This window comes from Pyrus communis, chromosome 9, assembly GCF_963583255.1.
Source record: "Pyrus communis chromosome 9, drPyrComm1.1, whole genome shotgun sequence".
NCBI lineage: Eukaryota > Viridiplantae > Streptophyta > Magnoliopsida > Rosales > Rosaceae > Pyrus > Pyrus communis.
In genome coordinates, this window is record NC_084811.1 from 1708875 (window position 1) to 1731126 (window position 22252).

Here is a 22252-nt window from a genome sequence, read left to right on the forward strand (position 1 = left end):
CCCGGTTCCTTTTGAGCTGGGCTTTTTTTTTTCAGTCAAACATTTTTTTTTTTTTTTTTGGTATATTGTTTCAAAATTATTCTAATTTCTAACTATCACTCTCACTTGGTCCAATTTTTTTAAATAATTTTTTGTCTGTTAATGTTTTATTCTAAATTTGTTGCTTCTTTTGACGCGATTAATGATTGAACCTCTATTCATAGTTGAGAATCTTGGGATATTTAAAATGTTTGTGTTGTAATTTTTTTTTTTTTGTTTTGAAAACGGAAGGAATAAAACTAACTCAAATACGTATAGATACGTATCTCATCTTCCAAATATCAAACACATCATCCATAAGAGCGGCCGCAACCGAGACAAAAGGGTCATGGAACGCAAGACATGCTTGTTGTTGTAATTTTCAATAACAACAAATTCCGAAATTTTATCCTAAACTTATTGCAATTGATGAACATCTAGGGGACCATATTACAAACTAATTATAAGTTTATAACACTATTCCAAAAATCACGGTATAGCCGCTTAGTCCTTGCCTAGATGCTAGGCAACTAACCACTGCCTCTGATTGATCTCTAGGCATTTGAAATCTAGATTTGCCTAGGCGCCCGCCTAGGTCACGATTCTCACTTAGACAGAAAATAGATAACTTTGATTTTTCATTTTATGTTTTTAATAAATTGTAAGAGACTTGTTAAATACTTGTATAAACGCTCATTATATGTTGGTTCCTCATGTTTTCAATCTGTTATGGTACTTTATAATCTTGATGTCATTATATTTTGCAATTTATGTATCCGAATACAATTACGTATTTTTTTAGTATAACTAGATATTTATTTATATGTTATATAACAAATTAATTAAAATAAAAAAATAAAAAAAAATCTAGGCGCTAGGCCCCTGTTCACCGCCCGACTAGTGCCTTTTTAGAACCTTGATTTTTAACATTTTTCCTCAAAATGAAAAATATTTATATTTTTTGGTAACAATACCAAAAAATATGAATTTTTTTATTTTTTTTATTTTTGGTTATCGACATTCTAAAATCTCATTTGCACTCCAAATTTTTTAATTTTTTTCAAATATGAAAGAAGAAAAGAGGATTTCTCAATTGTAATGAATTCATACTTCTACATAATAATTATGGTACAACCCTTTTGTGATTCTGTTATTTTTTTTATGGGATAGTTCATAAGCTTTTCACAAGTATTATTATGTAAATAAAAAAAGGGGTGATTATCGAAAAAGCAATTAGTAAAGATAAAGGAAGGGGAGGATGCGATCATACCAACTCACATGCACTGAAGCCCATCAAAATTCCAAAATTAAGCGAATTTGGACGAAAGTAGTACTAGGATGGGTAATCTCCTGGGAAGTCCTCGTGTTGCATTCCCCACCTTTTATGCGATCATACCAACTCACGTGCACCGGATTCCATCAGAACGCTGAAGTTAGTGAGTTTGGGTAAGAGTAATACTAAGATGGATGACCTCCTAGGAAGTCTTCGTGTTGTATCCCCACCTCTTTTTCAACCAAAAAAAAAGAGGAAAACTAATGAAAATGATTTGAAAATTTGAGTTTTAACGATAACGATAAAATAAAGGGGTAAAGTGAATAGTATCATGATTGACTTGTTAGTGTAAAAATATAGTTTTTCATTAAATTGAACAGTATCGAAATCTTTTCGTTAAAGTTCCTAAAAAAAAAAAAGGTGATTAAAGATTAAAGGAAGGGGAGCATTAGGCTAAGCATCATGATTAAAGAGGTGATTATCACAAAACCAATTAGAAAAAAATAAAGGAAATGGAGCATTAAGCTAAGCATCATGATTAAAGAGTAAAAAAGGGGTGATCATAAAAAAACTAATTAGAAAAAATAAAATATAATGTCTAGCACTATGATATTATTTTACGAGTAAACATATTCTTTCGTTCCTCGCTGTCGCATGGAGGATATCCCAAGTGAGATATAAATGTTGCATTTTATATTGAAAGCACAATTAATTATTGGTTCGTTTGGATGTGTTTTTAAAATAATTGAAAGCGTTTTTAGAGAAAATATTTTTAGGTTCCAAAAAGTACTTAAAGTGCTTTTTGCAAGAAGCGCTAATTATGTGCTTCTTCTAGGAAGCATTTTAAGTGTTTTTTTTTTCAGGATTTACTTGCATTTTTACTAAGGATTAGTTTTAAAAACATTTTCACTAAAAACATTTTCAATAATTTTAAAAGTACATCCAAACGAGCTAATAGCTACTTGTGGCACACATTACCAAATTATTAAATGGGATATCCACAATATTCACACAAATAATGATAATATTATAAATTCATCTGAACTGATATAGAAATTTTACGCATATAAAAAGTCAAAATCACTAGTATATAAAATTAGGCTTATTTTTAGCCACGTGATTTGAAATTCCAGTTTAATATCATTTTGTCCCCATAACTCAAGTCAAAAGTCACTACTTTATTCTCTTAAACTCAAAATTCATTGTACTTTAACTTATGAACTCTCTCTTCTCTCTGAAACTTATAAGTCGTCTTATGTGAGACCCAACACTCAATAAGACTATGTCATGTGTGCAATAAATTTGATTATAAATATTTATTACAACAATCAAATAATACTAAATTTAAAAGAAATTGAAGAGATGAAAACAACAAAAAAGAAATTGATTAGTTTGACTCACCCAAATCAAACCTATGTAAGAAATTGTCCAAAAAATAAAAAACCCACATAAGAAATTAACAGTCTAAGGAAATTGGGATCAAATTTTGAGTTTTAAACAGACAACTTTCAAGTTTCAGGAGACGAAGATAAAGTGAAACGAATTTTAAGTTTTAAGGAGTAAAGTTGCAACTTTTAAGGAGTAAAGTTGCAACTTTTGAGTTACGAGGAGCAAAGTGAGATTAAAATGAAGTTTCAGGAAGTGTAGCTAAAAATAATCAAATTGTACACTCCAAACTTTCTATATTTAGAAGAAAAAAAATATTCTTACGAAAGGTTCACAATTAAACTTTTAGAGTGTGCCAATACTAGTTCTCTGAACTAATCTTAAAATACAAAATGATTTATAACTGAGAATAATGATAATACGTGAGAAAGTTCCTCTTTGTCTGACGTCATAGGAGAAAAGGAATTTAGGATTTGTTTAGGATTGCTTTTCAATATAAGAGTGCTTTCAGGTGGTTGAATCACTTCGTAAATAAGCACTTCTAAGTACTTTCATTGAAGCACATGAACTTTTAATAAAAATTTGAACACAATTTAATAAGTGCAGTGCTATTTATACATTTTTCTTAATTTTTTATTGTCGAAACAAATGAATTAACGAAAAATTAACAAATAAGTGCAGTGCTATTTATACATTTTTCTTAATTTTTTATTGTCGAAACAAATGAATTAACGAAAAATTAACAAGAATGTGTGAAAAATAAAAATAGTTGTGTGAAAAACGCTTTCCTTCTAATAAAATAGCTTAAAAAATATATTACCAAAATAAATAGTGAAACAAATACTAATTATAAATTCAAAAATAACAAGGGAAAATTAAAATAAAGCTTGTTCGAAAGTACTATTAAAATGACGAAAAATGCTTTTAAATAAAAGTTCTTGGATTCAATAGCGCTTGAAATGCTTCCCACAAAAATATCAATTATGTTTCAAGATTTGCTTGCTTTTTTGTTAAAAATTAGTTATGAAATTATTTTCACAAAAAACGATTTCAGCAGTTTTAAAAATAAAACATAGAAAACGGCATTTCCAATTAATATATGATTTTATTTCATTTTCTGGTCAGTAAATATGAAACTTTTTAACATACCTTTTATTTTCCAACAATTTTTTTTTATTTTTCAATGAATTGCCAAGAAGAAGCCGGCGATGACAACGAAATCCGGAAATTATCAAAAAAAGTCAGACAGACGTGACGCCAACAAAGATTTCTTTAAATATCCGCAACTCTTTCCTTTTTGTCATTTGCTCTCACAACCTCACAACCTCACAGAAACTTTTTGCCTGCTCATCTTTTTTTCAAAGTCTCAGCCTTTTCAAGCTGGTAAGCTTCTCTCTTCCATTTCGTTTCTGTCAAAATTTTCATAAAAATCTTAGCATTGTTACTCTTCCTGCATGATTTGATATGATGGGATTTTTTTTTTTCCATCGAAATACCCAATTTTATTTTTCGGTTGATTGTAGTATCATGATCATGGATTATGGAAATGGTTATTGGGGTTGTTGGTTGTTTAATGTGAAGTCTTAATCTGTTTGGTTGCTGAGAAAAATGAAAAGGTTAAAACTTTGGACTGTTAAGTCTCCAGAAATGAAAGGAAACAAAAGAAATCAAATCACGTACAGTTCAAAGTCATAAAAGATTGCCGTAAAAAAACTTGACATTTATTTTTGTTGCTACTTTGAAGCTGAATGACTTGGATTTTTTATTTTTTGTTTGTTGAAAGTTTCAATTCTTCATTGTTTAAACAGATATCTGGTAAAAATGGTGGAGGAGAAGTCCGGGATTGCGAAAGACGTCACTGAAGTAAGTCGTATCCCATTCCCATTTCAGTTTCATACCCTTTTTGGCCTTTTAGTGTCTGAACATTATCTGTTATTTAGCTGATCGGATTTGTTTATTCGTTGTGAATGTTTGCAGTTGATCGGTCAAACACCGTTGGTGTATCTCAACCGTGTGGTAGATGGCTGTGTAGCAAAGATCGCTGCAAAGCTGGAGATGATGGAGCCATGCTCTAGTGTCAAAGATAGGTGCTAACTAGTTCTGATCCGAATATTTATCAGCTGCACAGTCCGCAGTTGTTTGATTGGGATAATTTGTCACGAGCGTGTGCTTTCTTTAGTCTGATTGTTCTGAAGTTGGACTTGTATGAAAACTTATGATTTTATTTCTAATTAATTTGATTGTTCTTTGTAGGATCGGATATAGTATGATTAAAGATGCTGAGGAGAAAGGTCTCATTACGCCTGGCGAGGTTAGTATTCATGTCTTACTTATCTAGACAAGTGAATTGGGTTTTCTGATTCCATGTGGTGCCTTTGAAGCCTTTATAGAAATCTCTGTTATTGATCGTTATCCGATTTCATAGTTTAAGGCCTTTTTCTGCATACAGTCAGTTCCTATGATGTGCACTATCAGTCGACAATTTGGTTCAGATATCAGTCAATCATATGAAATTCATCTCTATTTTGACTTGTGCTGTTTCTTCCCATCTCTTCCTGTCTTTCTGTCTTTCTCTGTATAATAAATAAATGATTATAATGATTGGTAATTTTCGCTACATTCTCAGTCTACTATTGTTCCATTTCCATATTCGGTTGCTGTAGTTAATGAGGTAAATGAGAAACTTTTGATTTGACAAGTTCTTCTTGTATCATGTTGTAGAGTGTCCTGATTGAGCCTACAAGTGGCAATACTGGCATAGGATTGGCGTTCATGGCAGCTGCTAAGGGTTACAAACTAATAATCACCATGCCTGCTTCAATGAGTCTTGAAAGAAGGACCATTCTTCGAGGATTTGGGGCAGAACTTGTCCTCACAGATCCAGCCAGAGGCATGAAAGGGGCTGTTCAAAAGGCTGAAGAAATAGTGGCAAAGACACCCAATGCTTATATGCTTCAGCAATTCGAAAACCCTGCCAACCCAAAGGTGAAAGCTCATATCATTTTTTGTTAATTTATGATTTTTTGTCTGAATAGATTGATCAAAAGTCTTTTCTTTTCTCTTTAGGTGCATTATGAAACTACTGGACCAGAAATCTGGAAAGGCTCTGGTGGTAAAGTTGATGCCTTTGTGTCTGGGATAGGGACAGGAGGTACGATAACAGGTGTTGGGAAGTACCTCAAAGAACAAAATCCGGACATTCAGGTTGGCCCTTTCTTTGCACAGTATAATGTAGAGGGTAGCAGTTATTCAATGTTTAAGTGCTGTTTATTCTTCGGATATCATTATTTCTCATATTTCTTCTAACTGCCCGCTTGCTCCCTTGCCTTTCGCATGCCTAGCTCTATGGTGTAGAACCAGTTGAAAGTGCTGTTTTGTCTGGAGGGAAGCCTGGTGAGTCATGATGACCTGCTTGTCACAATCGCAAAGTGTTTCTCATAAAATGTTGGGCCTTTTGACTTGGGCTGCGGGCTCTTTATTTAGAGTTTAATTTTTGAAAAAGTGCGCATTTTCTTCTCACGTTGTCCTTTTCTCAGTTTTATGATCAGTTGACTTCTTATATCTTAGGCCCTCACAAGATCCAAGGAATTGGTGCCGGCTTCATCCCCGGAGTTTTAGATGTCAACCTGATTGATGAAGTTATTCAAGTGAGCCTGAAAACTTAATTGACAATTCTTCACTGAAAACATGTGGTATTGTGGTTATTCGTTTTGTAACGATTGGTCTTTTTCAAGTGACTTTTTGGTTGATATAAGAAGTTGCATAAAATGGGAAAACATTGCAATTTAAAATGTGAAAGAAGCGATAAGTATGCTCATGAAAATACTGGAAAGAGTTAAATAATCCTGGTTGCGAATGCACATTTTGAATTTCATTGCATGACGTCGATTATAGTTGAGAGCCAAGACTGAAACCCATCCTTCTATGGCTTTGCAGGTAACAAGTGAAGTGGCTATAGAAACTGCTAAGCTTCTTGCATTGAAAGAAGGTTTGCTGGTAAGTCCAAAACCATAAAGGAAAGGATGTCCCGTGGTTCGTTTAGCATGCTGTTTACACGTGTCCTGAATTTTACAACAATCGCAGTATTCTGGTTTACTTTGGTTTCTGCCATAGTTCCATCTTCTATTATAATTTATGTTTAACTTGTATTGCAGGTAGGAATATCATCTGGTGCTGCTGCTGCAGCGGCAATTGAAATTGCAAAGAGGCCAGAAAATGCTGGAAAGCTCATTGTTGTAAGTGCTATTTATCTACTGCAATGGATTTTCAACAATGTGTCGAACTAGTTGGCTTCTTGCTTAAGTGGTTCTCAGGTATATACCCGAAAAAGAAGGCGTTATTCATTGCCAAACAATAGTTAGACGTTGTACAATCGTGCTTGGTTCTAAGCGTGTTTATAGACATTTTTCTCCTGTTTTTCGCTGAATTAGTGGTGAACTTAAATTCCTGCATAGTTTGCACAAATTGACAGGAATAGCACATTCCGTATAGACTGGATCACTCTGCTAATAGGGTCAAACTACTTTTTGTTTCCAAAATGCCTGCAGGTGGTCTTCCCCAGCTTCGGAGAGCGTTATCTATCCTCCGTGTTGTTTGAATCTGTGAAGCGGGAGGCCGAGAGCATGGTGTTTGAGCCCTGATATGTTCCCCAGCTTCTTCAAAGGAGTTGTACAAATTTCATGCTGTGCGAGGAAGAGCTCGCGATCATCAAGTTGCATCGTGTTCCTGCTTTGAGTGCTTTCGCTTCTTGACATGAGTGGCCCAATAAATTGCTGTGAAGAATAGTGTGCTGGCTTTGTTTCTTGTAATGTAATTTAGGAAACAGTACTTGTATGGCTGACTAATTTAAGACACTTTACTGCATTCTCTCTTATAAATTCATTGCAATTAACAGCAAGGATGGTTGTATGACAGCATCAAATGAAGCAAAATTAGCAAATTATAGATGGTTGGGTTGGGTTAGGGTTAGGCAGGCAGCACGCTTATTCTTTTGCACCCAAGTTTGACTCTGATTCCCTTAATCCAAATTCAAATCCGAACCTACTTTCCCTTAATCTATTTGCACCTAAGTTTGAATCTGCTTTCCTTGATCCAAATTTAAGATCCAAGTTTGAATCTTAATAAAAAGAAATTGGCTAATAATAAAGGGTAGTACTACCATGGTTAATTTATGTCATCCGACAGTCAATCCATCGGTCCCTTGCTAATTTATTGAAAATGAATTTAAAGAAACAACGATTTTAGGGTTTAGAGACAACCTTCAGAACACAAGTTTAAAACAATAGTTTGACAGGGGCCGCGCGAACGCAGGCCCCCAGTGCAACAAATTATGACGTTGGCTCTCCTACGTTGAGGAGACCATAGGCAGGCACCCCTCCTAAGTGCAATGGAGGTCACCAACCTAGGGCATGAGCCTTCTTGATCGCCCATAGACCCCGTCCAGGTAAGTATGTTGCCAACTGCCTCACATTCCTCTTTTAAGCTTCAGCCACTCCCCTTCGCTTTGGACGTATTTCCGATGTGGGACTTGAATGTTGAAGCTACAAATATTGTAAATAGGGTTAAAGATAACAACCGAATAAAATGCTGCAAAAATTGCCAATGATGATGCTCGTGCCTCTGCCATTCCAAGCTTAGTCCCCGAGAGAAACAGCCTGCAGGATTACATTTTGGAGGAGGATTCTTTCTCCTCCAAATTACCCTCCCCTTCAGCCCCCTTCTATTTGAACGGTTACAACTAAGCTACGTCAATAATGTGTTGACTTTTTTTACAGAGAGAGGAAAGGAGAGGAAGTGAGAAGATTTTGAGGGGAGAGGATTTTTATGTAAAATGATGAGTGTTGGAGTTACAAGTAACATATTATCGAGCATATATACAAGTAACATATTAAGGTTGAAAAGTTGCTATCTTTCTCCTCGAAGTACAAAATCCAAAGGAAGAAGAATGGAAGCCAGTGACAACATCTTACAACTCGAACCAAACCACTCGCCGGATCCTTTTCCCAAACGGAGGCCCCCACGACAACATCTTATGACGTTGGCTAGACTCACTGAATGGGCAATCCACAAACTGAAATTAAGGAAACTATCTTCCAAGGGTTAATATTATTACATAGGCTTAGGACTCCCATGCTTTCGCACGAGTATTTTTCCCTTTTTTGGCTCCTAACACATAGGGGGATTCCTCATCCATTTATCTTTCCATTCTTTCTCCCCCATTCCAATTTTGGGGCGTACTACCATGATTCAAGGGCCTAAGAGCTTATGAGTCCACATGTGACATCCCACATCGCCCAGGGGAGTGATCCTTATATATATATTCTCATCCCTACCTAGCACGAGGCCTTTTGGGAGCTCACTGGCTTCGGGTTCCGTTGGAACTCCAAAGTTAAGCGAGTAGCGCGCGAGAGCAATCCCATGATGGGTGACCCACTGGGAAGTTGCTCGTGAGTTCCCAAAACAAAACCGTGAGGGAATGGTAAGTCCAAAGCAGACAATATCGTGCTACGGCGGTGGAGCGGGCCCGGGAAGTGATTCGCCCTAGGCCGGGATGTGACAATTTGGTATCAGAGCCTAACCCTGGTCGCGTGTGTGCCGACGAGGACGTCGGGCCCCTAAGGGGGGTGGATTGTGACATCCCACATCGCCCAGGGGAGTGATCCTTATATGTATATTCTCATCCCTACCTAACACGAGGCCTTTTGGGAGCTCACTGGCTTCGGGTTCCGTTGGAACTCCAAAGTTAAGCGAGTAGCGCGCGAGAGCAATCCCATGATGGGTGACCCACTAGGAAGTTGCTCGTGAGTTCCCAAAAACAAAATCGTGAGGGAATGGTAAGCCTAAAGAGGACAATATCGTGCTACGGTGATGGAGCGGGCCCGGGAAGTGATCCGCCCCGGGCCGGGATGTGACAGCACATGAGTTGATATTCAATAGCTGTGGATTCAATTCCTTCATTCAAACATGAACCCATCCCACCGTATGTCTTAGTGAAGGTCGAATACTTGGGGTCGGTTATTGGAGTTGTTGTTCCTTGCTTGATGGCCTCTTGCTCTCCTTTGAGTACTGTAATCCCATGCAACACCTACGATTAAAAACCACCGATCTGTCAAGACCGTGTGGTTAAAAGCCGCACTTTAATATGAAGGTCTCTGATCCTGAGCCATGATGCGGGGTCTACTAACCAATGCAACCGATAAAAGGTTTTGTAGAACGATAGGTTATCATCTTTGATTAGTGTTATGTATGGGCATAGGATGACCTATATGCTATAATAAGGTAATTAGTAAACAAACATATACAATTCAACAACTCTTGAACGTACTTGTACTTTATGAATGATGAAATTTTAATGTTATGCAACACGGCAGGATTCTACAACACCAATCCACTAAATTTAGGAATGATGAAATTTTAATGTTATAGCAGTGGCCTTAAATTTGTCACTTATACTCACGCAAAAATGAAAAAGAAAGCAATAGGCTCAACTTGTGGAAGAGGCCCTAACACAACCCCACCTAAACAATGCTTGGGTGGGTTGGTTTGCTCAATTCATTGGGTTTCAATAATGCCGACTCTTGAATAATGGGACGAAAAATAAAACTGAAATCCACCCGATGCCAACCCCACACCCACCTTGAAAAAACGTTCTACCATGAGCTCGTGTCACCTCTTTTCCCTGGTTGCTACGCAAAATCATGAACACATTTCAAATTCAGAATTATTCTTGGTTGAAAATTTCAAAAATTCCCGATAAGCAAAGTAGAAATCTAATATATAAGAACACAGATCACATTCACAATTATTCCTTGGTTGAAAATATCTTAAATTCCCGTTAAATGAAGTACAAATCTGATATACATTTGCAGGGGCTGCGCGAACGCAAGCCCCCAGTGCAATAAATTATGACGTAGGCTCTCCCACTTGGGGAGACCTTAAGCTGGCACCCCTTCTATGTGCAATGAAGGTCACCAACCTAGGCCATGAGTCTTCATGATCGCTCATTGACCCCGTCCAGGTAAGTATGTTACATCGCAGCTTCTCACTTCATTTTATAGCACCTTCTCTCTTCTCTTGCTTTACTCTAGCCGATGTGGGACTCGTGCGCATCTTGTCCATTAAGTTGCTTACTTTTTTGGGATCTTTCTCGCATCCCATTGACTATCCTGATAAGTCCTATATGTGATAAGTGTGTACGAATATGCACTCAACTTTCACAAGCTGGGAGACCCCATTGGATTATAATATGGGATACAAATTAATAAGCCTTCATTGAATCACCAAGATGAAATCTAATATAGAGTTGCACAGAGCTCTCATGTAATAATACTTCCTCTCGTGGTCTATCATCTATGTGCAAGATTTAGAGCTTAATTCTTTTTGTTACAACATGATTTGAGTGCAAAGTTGGCCAATTCGAACAATATGAAATATCGATATTGGTTTTCTTTAAAATGCATGTTTGCAAATGAACCTGATAAAAATTGGATTAGTGCAGTCAAGAAGTAAAATTGTGCAAGCATACAAGAAACACGAGTATTTATATGGTTCATTCAATTCAACCCGAGTTTCTGGCTATGTCTGTGCCTTTTTATTTTGTAATTTATTACAGTGAGAGGAATACATTTAGAAGAAAATTAAGTCTTTTCTCCAATCGATTAATAGATAACAAAATTAGAAGAGAATTGGCAAATGACATAAAACATGCCTTTCAAAGTATGACTCCTAATTATAGACTTGCATAGACCGTATAGTATGACTACTAATGATAAAATTGTATGTTACGGATTTATTTTAACATTTTTTTATTCGATAATACGATGTTATGTATACCGACTTTAATTTCTTTACACATGATGAATTGATGTGTCACAATGGAGTTATGGAACCAAGGAGTTTCGCCGACATACCCAAAATGATACATTAATTACGGATGATTGGGTTCATCTGTTAAGGAATATACCCATTAAATAAATGCTAAATTTAACAGGTGAGATGGGTCCACATGGCGAATTAGCATAGCGTTTTATGTAATTTACTCTTTATAATAAAAAATCAACCAGCAATATAAAAAAAATATTTGAGAACAGAATTTTAGAGGGGCCGCGCGTACACAGCCCCACTGCCACAAATTACGACGTACAGTCTCCTCTAGGGAGATGTTAGGCAAGTGCACCTCCACAGTGCAATGGGGGCCACCCACCTAGGCCATGGGCCTACTTGATCACCCATTCGACCCCGTCCAGGTATGTAAGTTGCAGCCGTTACCTGCATTTCTTATTTATACCCCCCACTTCCCTCCGCTTTCTGTACTTGGTCAATGTGGGACGAATCCACACAAAAACCGAAGCTTGCAAAGGAGAACTTACCATTTTTAGCTAAAATCAAACCTGTTAGATCAACGCTTGTCCAAAAAAAAAAAAAAAAAAAAAAAAACCCTATTAGATCAACGTGAGCATCAACACCAAAGGATGCAAACCAAAATAATAAAGTCGCACCATTAATTTTTGATAGCTCCCCCTTCCACCCAAATTTTTAATTCCACAATAACCTAGTGTTTTGCATACCAAAGCCTACGTTTTGTTAACCTAGGTTTAACTAGGTTCGTTAGATCATTGTTATTCTCTGCTTTGTATCTAAGTTCAAATCATAATCATCTCTGTGTTTTGAATTTTAATTAAATTATAGTTCGAATAAATAAAAAGATCTGCAATAATAAAAAATTGACAATTATTCTATATTGCAAGTGGCTAGGGAATATCCAGGGATTAGAATCAACATATATAAAAACTAAATTTGGTACATTTATCATTCTACGGAAAAATTCAGTCACTTTCCAACACATACTAAGAATAAAAAAGGAGGCGATTGGTTTTTGCTAATCCAAGTTATCGGCACAATCACTATTACTTTTGGCTTAGTTTGAGAGACTTCCATGGAACATATTGGACTTAATAGTTTACATGGCTTTGGTTTGGAACGTCATTAATCAATGAATACGCTATATAATTTGGCTAAACAGGGAATTGGATTTAGGTGAAGTAAGATCCTAGGGTATTATAATTTCTGTTCAGAAAAGACAAAGGCTTTAAATTGCGTCAACTGATACTTTTAGATTAACAAACTGTTGTATTTGAGATTGGGTAGGGGCTGCGCGAACGCAAACCCCCACAGCAACAGATTTTGACATTGGCTCTCCTGCGTTGAGGAGACCATAGGATGGCACCCCTTCAAAGTGCAATGAAGGTCACCAACCCAGGCCATGAGCCTTCATGATCGCCCATAGACCCTGTCCAGGTAAGTAAGTCTCTTCGTGCTCATCGTTTCTTATTTATACCAATCCGGCCTGATTCCTTTGACCTTAGTTTGTCGATGTGGGACATGCTTACTAATGACACCTAGGGATGGGCAAAACTAATTGGATTCGCACTTAGCAACCACTATATAGACAGCAAGAACATATAGGAGCATCAACACACACACACACACACATGTATGTATATATGAGTTCAGCTCGTGTTTGTTTACTATAATCAAGTTATGAACCCATGATAATTAATCACTAATCAGAACACCAGAACAATTAATTTATTGTTATTATGAGAAAATGTAAGTTGCATGAAGAATTAGTTTAATTAAGACTATACTGATAAAAAATTAAAAGTCAAACCTCATGTCTGTGTCAGGGTTTTCAATGTTCCCGTTAGTCGAGAGGAAAGAGAACGCAAGAGCAAACGAGAGTTAAATGAGTACCCGTTTGTACCAAGGGAAAATACCTATAATCATTCATTTATATTGTAAACGGTTGTACCCATAAACAGTTGGAAGTCTAATTTTGTACCGACCCGTTAGCTTATACGCTTTCTGTGCCTAAACTTAGCTTGTAATTGTTATCAACTGCAATGTTCTCAACCCAACACTCCATGAACTTTTTCCATTCATTTGTTTCTTGTACAAGCTGTGTTGGCAAGTAATTCACATTAGAATCCGAGGGCTACAAACGCTCTTATAACCAAGAGAAAATAAGCTACAAACCATGTTCATGTAAATAATATATATCATCATGTTTCACTAAGTTGTTACTCTTCGATAATATATATCACGGTTACACTCAAGAATTTGCCCTGTGTTTGACTAAAACAGAATAGAAAGTTAAAGCAAAAGAGTTCCCGTATCTCTCAGAAACAATATTTGGAAATCAACGATTGTTTTTTTTTTTTTTTTTTTTTTTAAATTATAATAATCATCATCATCATCATCATTATTTATTTATTAATCCCAAACTGCGATGAGGTTGCAATGTTAGACTTCGGTTCTCCTTGTTTGATTGTCAAATAATTGGGTTTTCTTTCTCAGCTTAAATTTTGTATTGAATGTGGTTGAAAATTTGAAAAACTGCTACAAAATATTATATAAAATTTACAATATTTTATCAGCAATTACTTGGTATGCAAGTAAGACTTTGGTGATCTCTTTTGCCAATCTTCTTGTTTACAAGTTCTTTCACTCTTCCACTTCTTTATCAGCTTAATTGCAGCCTGGAAAGATAACATGGAGGGCAACTGTGCAATCAGGAAAGATGTCACCGAAGTAAATATTTCTCTGAGATTCTTTAGCTTCCGATGATTCTTTACCTCGTTTTCAGTTCAGTTTTTGTCGATTTTAACGTGTCTTACAATATGTTTTCTTTTCGTTCTGTTACGTGATTTATGTAGTTAATCGGCAATACCCCGATGGTGTATCTCAATAATGTTGTGGATGGTTGTGTAGCTCGAATTGCTGCCAAGCTAGAGACAATGGAACCCTGCTCTAGTGTGAAAGACAGGCATGTTCTTTCTTATTTTTCCCTAGAATCTTCGTTTTGTTTTTCTACTACGAAAACAATTTAGCAAGGGATGTGGAGTCTGTCTCAAATTTTACTATGCAGAATTGTGTATAGTATGATCAAGGACGCAGAGGATAAAGGTCTGATTACACCAGGGGAGGTTGGATTGAAACACCATTGTGCTTACTGCTGTGGTTGGATGGCTTTTACATTTTATATTCTTGCGGCAGCCTATAGATTTTTCGATAGAAAATATGAAAATATAATCCCAGATGTGGAGTGTTTTAACTAACATACTTCCCTTGGTTGTTTATATGATTCATGGGCACTGATTCGCCAAAGACTGTCCTCGTTGAGCCCACGAGTGGAAACACCGGCATTGGATTAGCGTTCCTTGCTGCTAGCAAGGGTTACAAGCTCAAGCTAAGCATGCCATCCATAGTGAGTCTCGAAAGAAGGAGCCTTTGGAGCTGAGGTGTACATAACAGATGCTGCCAAGGGTATTCAGGGAGTTTTTGATAAGGCCGAGGAGTTGCTGAGTAACACACCTAATAGTCATATGCTTTGCCAATTTGAAAATCCTGCAAATCCGAAGGTACTTTTTGCAGTAACCATGACATGGCTAGATTTGTTTGAGAGCGTAAGAATCATTTTCTTATCGTTAGTGTAGATTCACTATGAAACCACTGGCCCGGAGATATGGAGAGACTCGGGAGGGAAAGTTGATGCTCTAGTTGCAGGGATAGGGACTGGAGGGACAGTAACTGGTGCAGGGAAGTTCCTAAAAGAGAAAAATTCCGACATCAAGGTTGCGTTTTGTGATTTTCATATATACATTTGTTATACGCGTTTGTAAAGAGAAAAGCCTATCACAACTTACGTGGTGTAGTCTTATGATTTGTTTTGTTTATGTCTAGGTTTACGGTGTAGAGCCAGCCGAAAGTGCTGTCTTGAATGGTGGCACACCAGGTGAGTTACTATTTCACAGTATTTGAGATTTCTTCCTCATATATTGACGTTTGCATATCTGGATACAGAATATGCACATGCTTCAAAGGGATACATCTGATCCAAGGAATTGGTGCCGGTTTCATACCCAAAGTTCTGGATGTTAGCCTTCTCGACGAAGTTATTCAAGTAAGTCTTGAAATCTTTACATTTTAGATGTGACATTATCTGCTTGCACAAGTCCTTGTTGCATTTTTCAGTGGTTAGTTTTACCATTATTATAGTCGATCATATTTTTCAGTAATCAGCGTGGTTTTTAACGTTTTAGAAATGATAACAGATGATCTTTCACGGACAGGTTCAGATTCTTGTCCTGACAGATTGATTTTACTTTGTCAAACAAAATGTTTCTAACTGTTTCCGATACTTGCATGCATTCGTTATAACAGCAAGTACATTGTCCATACGATTTTGAAATTCCTTTTAACGAATGCTCATGTTTCCGCTTAGGTATCCAGCGAGGAAGCTATCAAAACTTCTAAGCTACTTTCCCTAAAAGAAGGTCTTCTGGTATGATAGCGATTAGTTGGAACCACTTTTACAATCATGATGATTCTATGAATATTTTACTCACCATGATTTTCTGATACAGAATTTCGGAATGTGAGATTTCTCTCGTTGCAAATAATTTGTAGGTGGGGATTTCATCTGGTGCTGCAGCAGCTGCTGCTATAAAGTTAGCAAAGAGGCAAGAAAATGCTGGGAAACTCATTGTTGTAAGTCCAAATGCCTTTTCCGAGTTGAAATAGAACCTTACTGGGCTGCATTTCTCCCAATCCAAGTCCACCAACATCTCTGCTTTCCTTTGTTGTCTGTACAGGTTGTGTTCCCCAGCTTTGGAGAGCGTTATCTGTCTACTGCGCTCTTCGATTCCATTAGGCTCGATGCAGAAAACTTGAAATTTGACTGAATGTTGTCGAATTCCATACAATTCCAATTTATGATTTTTTGATTGAGCAAAAGTTGTGATTCGTGTAGGCCATCTTGTTGGTAGCTTCAGCAGAACAAATAAACATCCCTTCCTAAATTCAACACTTACACGTTACACCGAGTCAACATTTCAATCAAAATTAAGGTTTTTGCATTTTGTGCACCAAATATAGTGTTTTGAGGTTTGATACAATTCCATTGTAGTTGGGGTCGCCCTACTAATGCAAAAGATATAAGGAGTGCTCTGTGCTATTTCACTCGGTGTTCCCTACACATCATGACGACTCCGTGACATATTAGATCAATAATACGACGCCTATTTTGAGTTATTGTTATCTTCACAAATCTTATTTCATATATATCCACCAAAATGAACAGATCGAGGCCTAGGCCCTGAGATGCCAACATATCATTTCGGACCCTTCCACATATCTCCTCTACCAAAACGAAGAGACCGAGAAATACTAGCCTAGACGGGCCTACATAACCTTCTGAACCAAAAACATGCCAATATAACATTCGTGACCAGTAACAACCATAGTTTTCGACAGCAATCTGGGCCTACATAACATTCCAAACCAAAAACATGCCAATATAACATTCGTGACCAGTAACAACCACAGTTTTCGACAATATTCTAAACCAATAACACAACAACTAAACTTGTATATGGGTTCACAACATTAATGTTTTGACCATTTATAAACAACTAAACTTAAAATAAACCAATAACACAACACAACTCAACTTATATTTGGATTCCCAACATTAATGTTTTGACCATTTATAAACAACTAAACTTAAAATTGGGTAGGGGCTGCGCGAACGCAAGCCCCCACGGCAACAAATTATGACATTGGCTCTCCTACGTTGAGGAGACCATAGGCAAGCACCCCTTCAGAGTGCAATAAAGGTCACCAACCTAGGCCATAAGCCTTCTTGATCGCCCATAGACCCTGTCCAGGTAAGTATGTTTCACTTTGGCCATCCTTTTCGATTTATACCCATCCTGCCTTACTCCTTTGACGTTAGTTAGTCGATGTGGGATCCACTGCCACGACTATTGTTTGAGCTTTGTTCGCAAAAATGGAAAGAGATACAAATGTGCAATGCATGTAGGGTCTTAGGACGCAAAGTCCCCCTTTTAATGGTTTGCCTACAGTCTTGGGTCGGGATCAAAATATAGGGGTATCATGCTTTTGTGAGTTTGATTGAACAATAGGATCCCAAGGGAAGGGACCCTTGTATACGCCCATGCAACCAACCAACCATACCACATGATGTGGCAAGAGATTGTAACCGCCAGATTACTTGTGATGTAAGTTTCTAAACCTCTAGTTAGGGTTGGGGTTTAGAGTTATCGTTCTTTATATTTGGTAAATTTATCTCATTGTATATTGATTTTATACATTATTTACCACATCAAAACTGATCTCTTGAACGCTTACAGGTAATGGTGACCACTTAATATTTTGCGCACTTTAACTAGAATAGCCCCTTTTACAAAACACAAATTAAAAAAAAAGCCCACTTTGTAAAACACAATATGCAATGACCACTAACTATTAATTAATTGCACACCAATCCATTCCTCCTTTCAAAATAAAAAAACCCTTCTCTCTCTCTCTCTCTCTCTAAAAATGCGACCTACATGCATCTTCGTGATTTCTAACTGTATGTAGGTGATTTTTAACCATTGATGCATGTGAGAGAGAGATTTGTCCTTGGTTCGAATACGAGGGTTCCCCGGTTTAGTGTTGAACTCGAAGCCCCATCCTTGATTTTTCTTGGTCCAAAGAAAAGAGAAAGGCGAGATGGTGATTTGGAATGGCCTGGTGGAGCTCGGAGGAGGAGATGACGAGTGAGAGTGATTTCTCTGTGTTGTTGCAGACAAGAGAGAAAAGAGTTAGAGGGAAAAGAGATGGGGACTTTTAGATTTTATGAGTTAAATATGATTCTTTTTAGATTTTAATCTAAATGGTTTTATAAATATAATTTAAGTTCTTATTATTAAAACTTACCATGTTTAAGTATTTACAGCGCATTTATTATTTATAACCTACCATCCGAAATTGTCTACTTGTCTATACTTAATGTATTTTATTATGCTTCAACCATATAAATAGATAATACTTATTAAAATTCAATTTCTTATAATTAAAAAAAGTGATAACTTAATATAGATCCAATTTTGTGAGCCATTAGTAGAATTAGTCTACTTCATTGAAATAGGTCCAATAATTGAGATTCCACGTATGCTTATTTGTGGTTTTTACCATATTTACCCCTTAGACTTACGAATTGTTGTAAATACATAAAATCTCTTAATTACGGGATTATTTGTCGTTTAACTAATCCCTTAATTATAGGATTAGTTATAGCCATATAATCACCTCAACCCCCAGTCCGTTTCATCCCTCCTTTTTTCCTTCTTCCAAACAATTCCCTCTATCAATCCTCTCTTTTTTGTCTCTTCTTTTCATGGGTGATATTTTTGTGTTCTTCCCTCCAAATTCGTTCCTTTAAGGGAGGTATATTATATCATATTTATATTTCTATATTCCGCCATGTAGGATCCCAACATTTTTCTTCCAATACAATAGGTAGTTTATGTGACATCCCGTCCCGGGATTTTTTAAAAAACGTACTAGTGAAATGACATTTTAGCCCCTAGTTCGTTTCGTTATTTGGTTTTGGTTGTTTTGTGTGGTGTTGGCAAGCTGAGGGCCACACACACACACTGTCTCACTGTCTCCCTCTGTCTCTCTTTCTCTCTGTGAGTTCCCCGAGCCCTATTCCCTTTCCTCCTCTTCGAAAACGTACGGACAAACCCACAACCACCCTAAACACTAACAGATCGAGGGAACCAAGGACATATTTAAGCTCGTGGGGTCGAGGGGAACACAACCGTAGCAATTTCAGGTGAGAAACATTTAGTTTTCACGTCGTTTCGAAGTGGTCCGAATTGTGTACTGTTCATGCAAAGTTTGTACATTAAGTTTTTGGGTTTTCTGAGCTTGTAGATGTGTTGGTGAGGTCCCAAGGAGCCTCGGAGTGCTTCGTTGGACAAAATTGGACGTCGGGATCGTCCTGTTCTAAGTTGGCCGGTTTTGGAGAAATTGCACAGGTATAATCTCTTAGTTTTAGCCCTTAAAACTTGTTGGGACTTGTTCTACTAGTCTAGGGCTTTCTTTTGGTCCAAAAATCACGAAAAACGGTTGAAAAATGAGTGAGAAAACCTGAGTTGCAGGTTTTCCCAGTTTCCGGCGCCGGCGACGTTGCCGGCGATCGAAGGAAGAAGGCGACGGAATATTCCGTCAATTCTGACGGAATATTCCTAACGCCGTTAACGGAACCAGTTAGAATTAACGGAATATTCCGTCAGTTTGACGGAATATTCCTGACGGCGTCTGTTGACACCGTCAGTGTGCTGTGCACGTGGCCGCGCGTGGGGGCGCGTGGGTCCGTGCCTGTGCTGGCGCGTGGGGGCGCGTGCGGGGTCCAAAAATTATTTTAAAAATATGGTTGTGATCCTGAGGTTGTGTAGAGCACGTTGGTATATTCATTTGTCCATTTTGAGTAATGTATGAGAAGTTGTTACGAGAAACGGGTTATGTGCTTTAAAGTTAACGTTTTTATAGTTGTTTCGCATTTAGGTGACACGTACCCAGAGGACGAGCGTGCACACGCGAGACAGGGGGGCTACGACCCTTCTACATACCAGTGAGTGGGCTTTTGTTTTCCGTATATACCTATATACATTTATATTCCCATAAATTGATTTAAAAGGGTTATTTGCCTTATGCCATGCATGTTATTATTAACGTTTATGCATCATCACATTCATTTGTAGTAGCATGCATATACATATTTATATGTGGGTGCTGTGGAGGCATAGGTAAGTGCCAGGTAAGCGTTATTTAACGATTGCATTAAATAGTGGTTAGAGATGCTTAGAGAGCTCATAACCTGTACCCCCGGTGTTAGTGCTCCCGCCCTGAGCAGGGCACAGGCCTTCACGTGATGTTCACCTCCCGCACCTTAGGCTCAGCTTGGATCCAAGCTAGGTGCACAGGCCTGTCGTACAGACCACATTAGGTGGTTCCGACTTGTAGGTGACCCGCGATTATTCGCCCAGGCTTCACGTGATCGTAGCACTTATTTACACCCAGTCCTGTCGTACAGACCACTTTAGGTGGTTCCGACTCGTGGGCAGGTTTAGATATTGAGATTGAGGTTTGAGCTCTAGATGTAGCCGTACAGGTCACGTAGGTGACTCCGGCTGCCTGATTACATGATATTGATTATGATTATACCTGGGCACTTGCATATCACTTTGAGATTTGGCATGGCATATCTTGAGCATGATTGGTATACCCTTGGGCATGTTTTGCATGTTTACACATACGTACATATGTTTATTTTCTGGGAAGTATACAGGTTTTACGGCGAGGGGTTAGAAAGTATTTTATGAAATGGTTTTCAAAGAGCTTTGTTTTTGCCCACTCACGTTTTTGTTTTGCGCCCCTCCAGGTTCTAGTTGCTTAGCCGTTGCGGTGGTTTCCCTTGAGAGCTTTTCGGCGTTCTGACAGACACTCCCCATTGTAGGGTCGCCTTCGGGCGTACTACTGTTGTTGTTTTAATTGGACTGCTATAGACCTGCTCTGAGTTTGTATCGCACTAACTAGCACTCATTCTAGTACTTGTATGCTAGTTTTTAATTATTTCGTACTTTCATATTACTACTTACTAGCTTCCGCACGTGCACATGGCTACGTCACCTTTGAGTGACGGCCAGCACGCTCCGATCTCGGTCGGGGTGTGTCAGTTTGGTATCAGAGCCAGGTTTGGCAGTCCTGTGTCCTTGTGAGTATTCTAATAATTTTGGTGTCTTCTGTCAGAACTATGCCGCCTCGTCGGGAACCCCGTCGCTCTTCTGAGCCTATGTTCCCCGATATTACTCAGTTGGGGGAAGCTTTTGCTACAGCCCTTCAGGCAGTGATGCGCCCTCCCCAGAGGACTCCTCTGGAGACCATGTACAATCTGAAGTTGGATAAGTTTAAGGGCAGTGAGGGACCCGAGAGTGCAGAGCGCTGGCTAGAACACATAGAGAAGACTTTCCGGGTGCTACATAATCAGGGGAACTTGCCTATGGAGAGGTGGGTCGAGACGACCGCTTGGTTTCTAGATACGGAGTCGGCAGCTTGGTGGGAGCAGGAGCTCCGTAGGTTGACTCCGGATCAGAGGATTGATTGGAACGTGTTTACGGGGTTGTTTAGGAGAAGATATGTACCCCCTGAGTACATTGACCGCAAGAAGCAGGAGTTTTCCGAACTGAAACAGCGGAAGATGTCAGCGAATGAGTACTACCGTAAGTTTACGGACTTGTCCCGTTATCACCCTGATGTCGCTGGTAATCCGGCGGAGATGCTCCGTCTTTTCCGTCTGGGCACAAGGAAGAAGTGGCGTTCTATGGCGTCTACGGTCCACAGCGAGACTTATCGGGACTTCTATGAGATACTGTTGAGGATCGAGGATTCTGAGAATATGTCGAGCGATACGGATGAAGAGAAGGACGGCAACCAGAAGAAAGATGACAAAGGCAAAGGTCAGGCATCGCTCGGGCCCCGACAGACTCAGAACTTCAAGAGAGGTGGAGCTAGTTCTAGTTCTTCGAGTGGTGGCTTCAGTGCCACTGGGCAGGGTCGTGGAGGTAGATTTTCTGGTGGCGCTAGAGGCCAGAGGCAGGGCGATGGTGGGCGAGGCAGAGCCCCTATTTGCCGCAGGTGTAACAACCGACATTTCGGTGAGTG

At 38.3% G+C, this 22252-nt stretch overlaps 1 protein-coding gene, 5 non-coding genes and 3 pseudogenes across 7 annotated transcripts; 4 read left to right on the forward strand and 5 right to left on the reverse strand.

The window, feature by feature from the left end:
* Window positions 1-1274: 1274 nt before the first annotated feature.
* On the forward strand, window positions 1275-1393 carry LOC137746338 (5S ribosomal RNA; annotated as a pseudogene).
* Window positions 1394-1400: 7 nt separating this feature from the next.
* Window positions 1401-1518, forward strand: LOC137746339 (5S ribosomal RNA; annotated as a pseudogene).
* A 2450-nt stretch (window positions 1519-3968) lies between these two features.
* Window positions 3969-7621, forward strand: LOC137744767 (cysteine synthase). Of its 2 annotated transcripts, XM_068484564.1 has the most exons (11): window positions 3969-4060; window positions 4486-4540; window positions 4655-4764; window positions 4931-4988; window positions 5399-5662; window positions 5744-5881; window positions 6019-6070; window positions 6245-6324; window positions 6614-6673; window positions 6832-6912; window positions 7225-7621. In XM_068484564.1, the coding sequence occupies exons 2-11, from the start codon at window positions 4499-4501 to the stop codon at window positions 7315-7317; spliced, it is 978 nt and encodes a 325-aa protein (XP_068340665.1). In that variant the 5' UTR covers window positions 3969-4060; window positions 4486-4498; the 3' UTR covers window positions 7318-7621. The 2 variants fall into 2 exon arrangements, with proteins under 2 accessions (XP_068340665.1, XP_068340664.1); XM_068484563.1 differs by lacking the exon at window positions 3969-4060 and having other exon boundaries at window positions 4382-4540.
* Window positions 7622-7966: 345 nt separating this feature from the next.
* LOC137746340 (U1 spliceosomal RNA) lies at window positions 7967-8128 on the reverse strand. The gene has a single exon (XR_011069812.1). It is a non-coding gene; the product is annotated as a U1 spliceosomal RNA (small nuclear RNA).
* Window positions 8129-10541: 2413 nt separating this feature from the next.
* LOC137746341 (U1 spliceosomal RNA) lies at window positions 10542-10702 on the reverse strand. The gene has a single exon (XR_011069813.1). It is a non-coding gene; the product is annotated as a U1 spliceosomal RNA (small nuclear RNA).
* A 1071-nt stretch (window positions 10703-11773) lies between these two features.
* Window positions 11774-11930, reverse strand: LOC137746346 (U1 spliceosomal RNA). Its single transcript, XR_011069818.1, has one exon. It is a non-coding gene; the product is annotated as a U1 spliceosomal RNA (small nuclear RNA).
* An 889-nt stretch (window positions 11931-12819) lies between these two features.
* Window positions 12820-12981, reverse strand: LOC137746343 (U1 spliceosomal RNA). The gene has a single exon (XR_011069815.1). It is a non-coding gene; the product is annotated as a U1 spliceosomal RNA (small nuclear RNA).
* A 1240-nt stretch (window positions 12982-14221) lies between these two features.
* On the forward strand, window positions 14222-16419 carry LOC137745956 (cysteine synthase-like; annotated as a pseudogene).
* Window positions 16420-17249: 830 nt separating this feature from the next.
* Window positions 17250-17411, reverse strand: LOC137746342 (U1 spliceosomal RNA). Its single transcript, XR_011069814.1, has one exon. It is a non-coding gene; the product is annotated as a U1 spliceosomal RNA (small nuclear RNA).
* Between the last annotated feature and the right edge of the window lie 4841 nt (window positions 17412-22252).

What these genes read in the sequence shown, in the direction of transcription:
- LOC137744767 (XM_068484564.1), top strand. Translation starts at nt 4,499, where the DNA reads ATGGTGGAGGAGAAGTCCGGGATTGCGAAAGACGTCACTGAA. An exon ending in AACAAAATCCGGACATTCAG is followed by an intron (nt 5,882 to 6,018) that starts GTTGGCCCTTTC and finishes TCGCATGCCTAG; the next exon opens with CTCTATGGTGTAGAACCAGT. An exon ending in TGATTGATGAAGTTATTCAA is followed by an intron (nt 6,325 to 6,613) that starts GTGAGCCTGAAA and finishes ATGGCTTTGCAG; the next exon opens with GTAACAAGTGAAGTGGCTAT.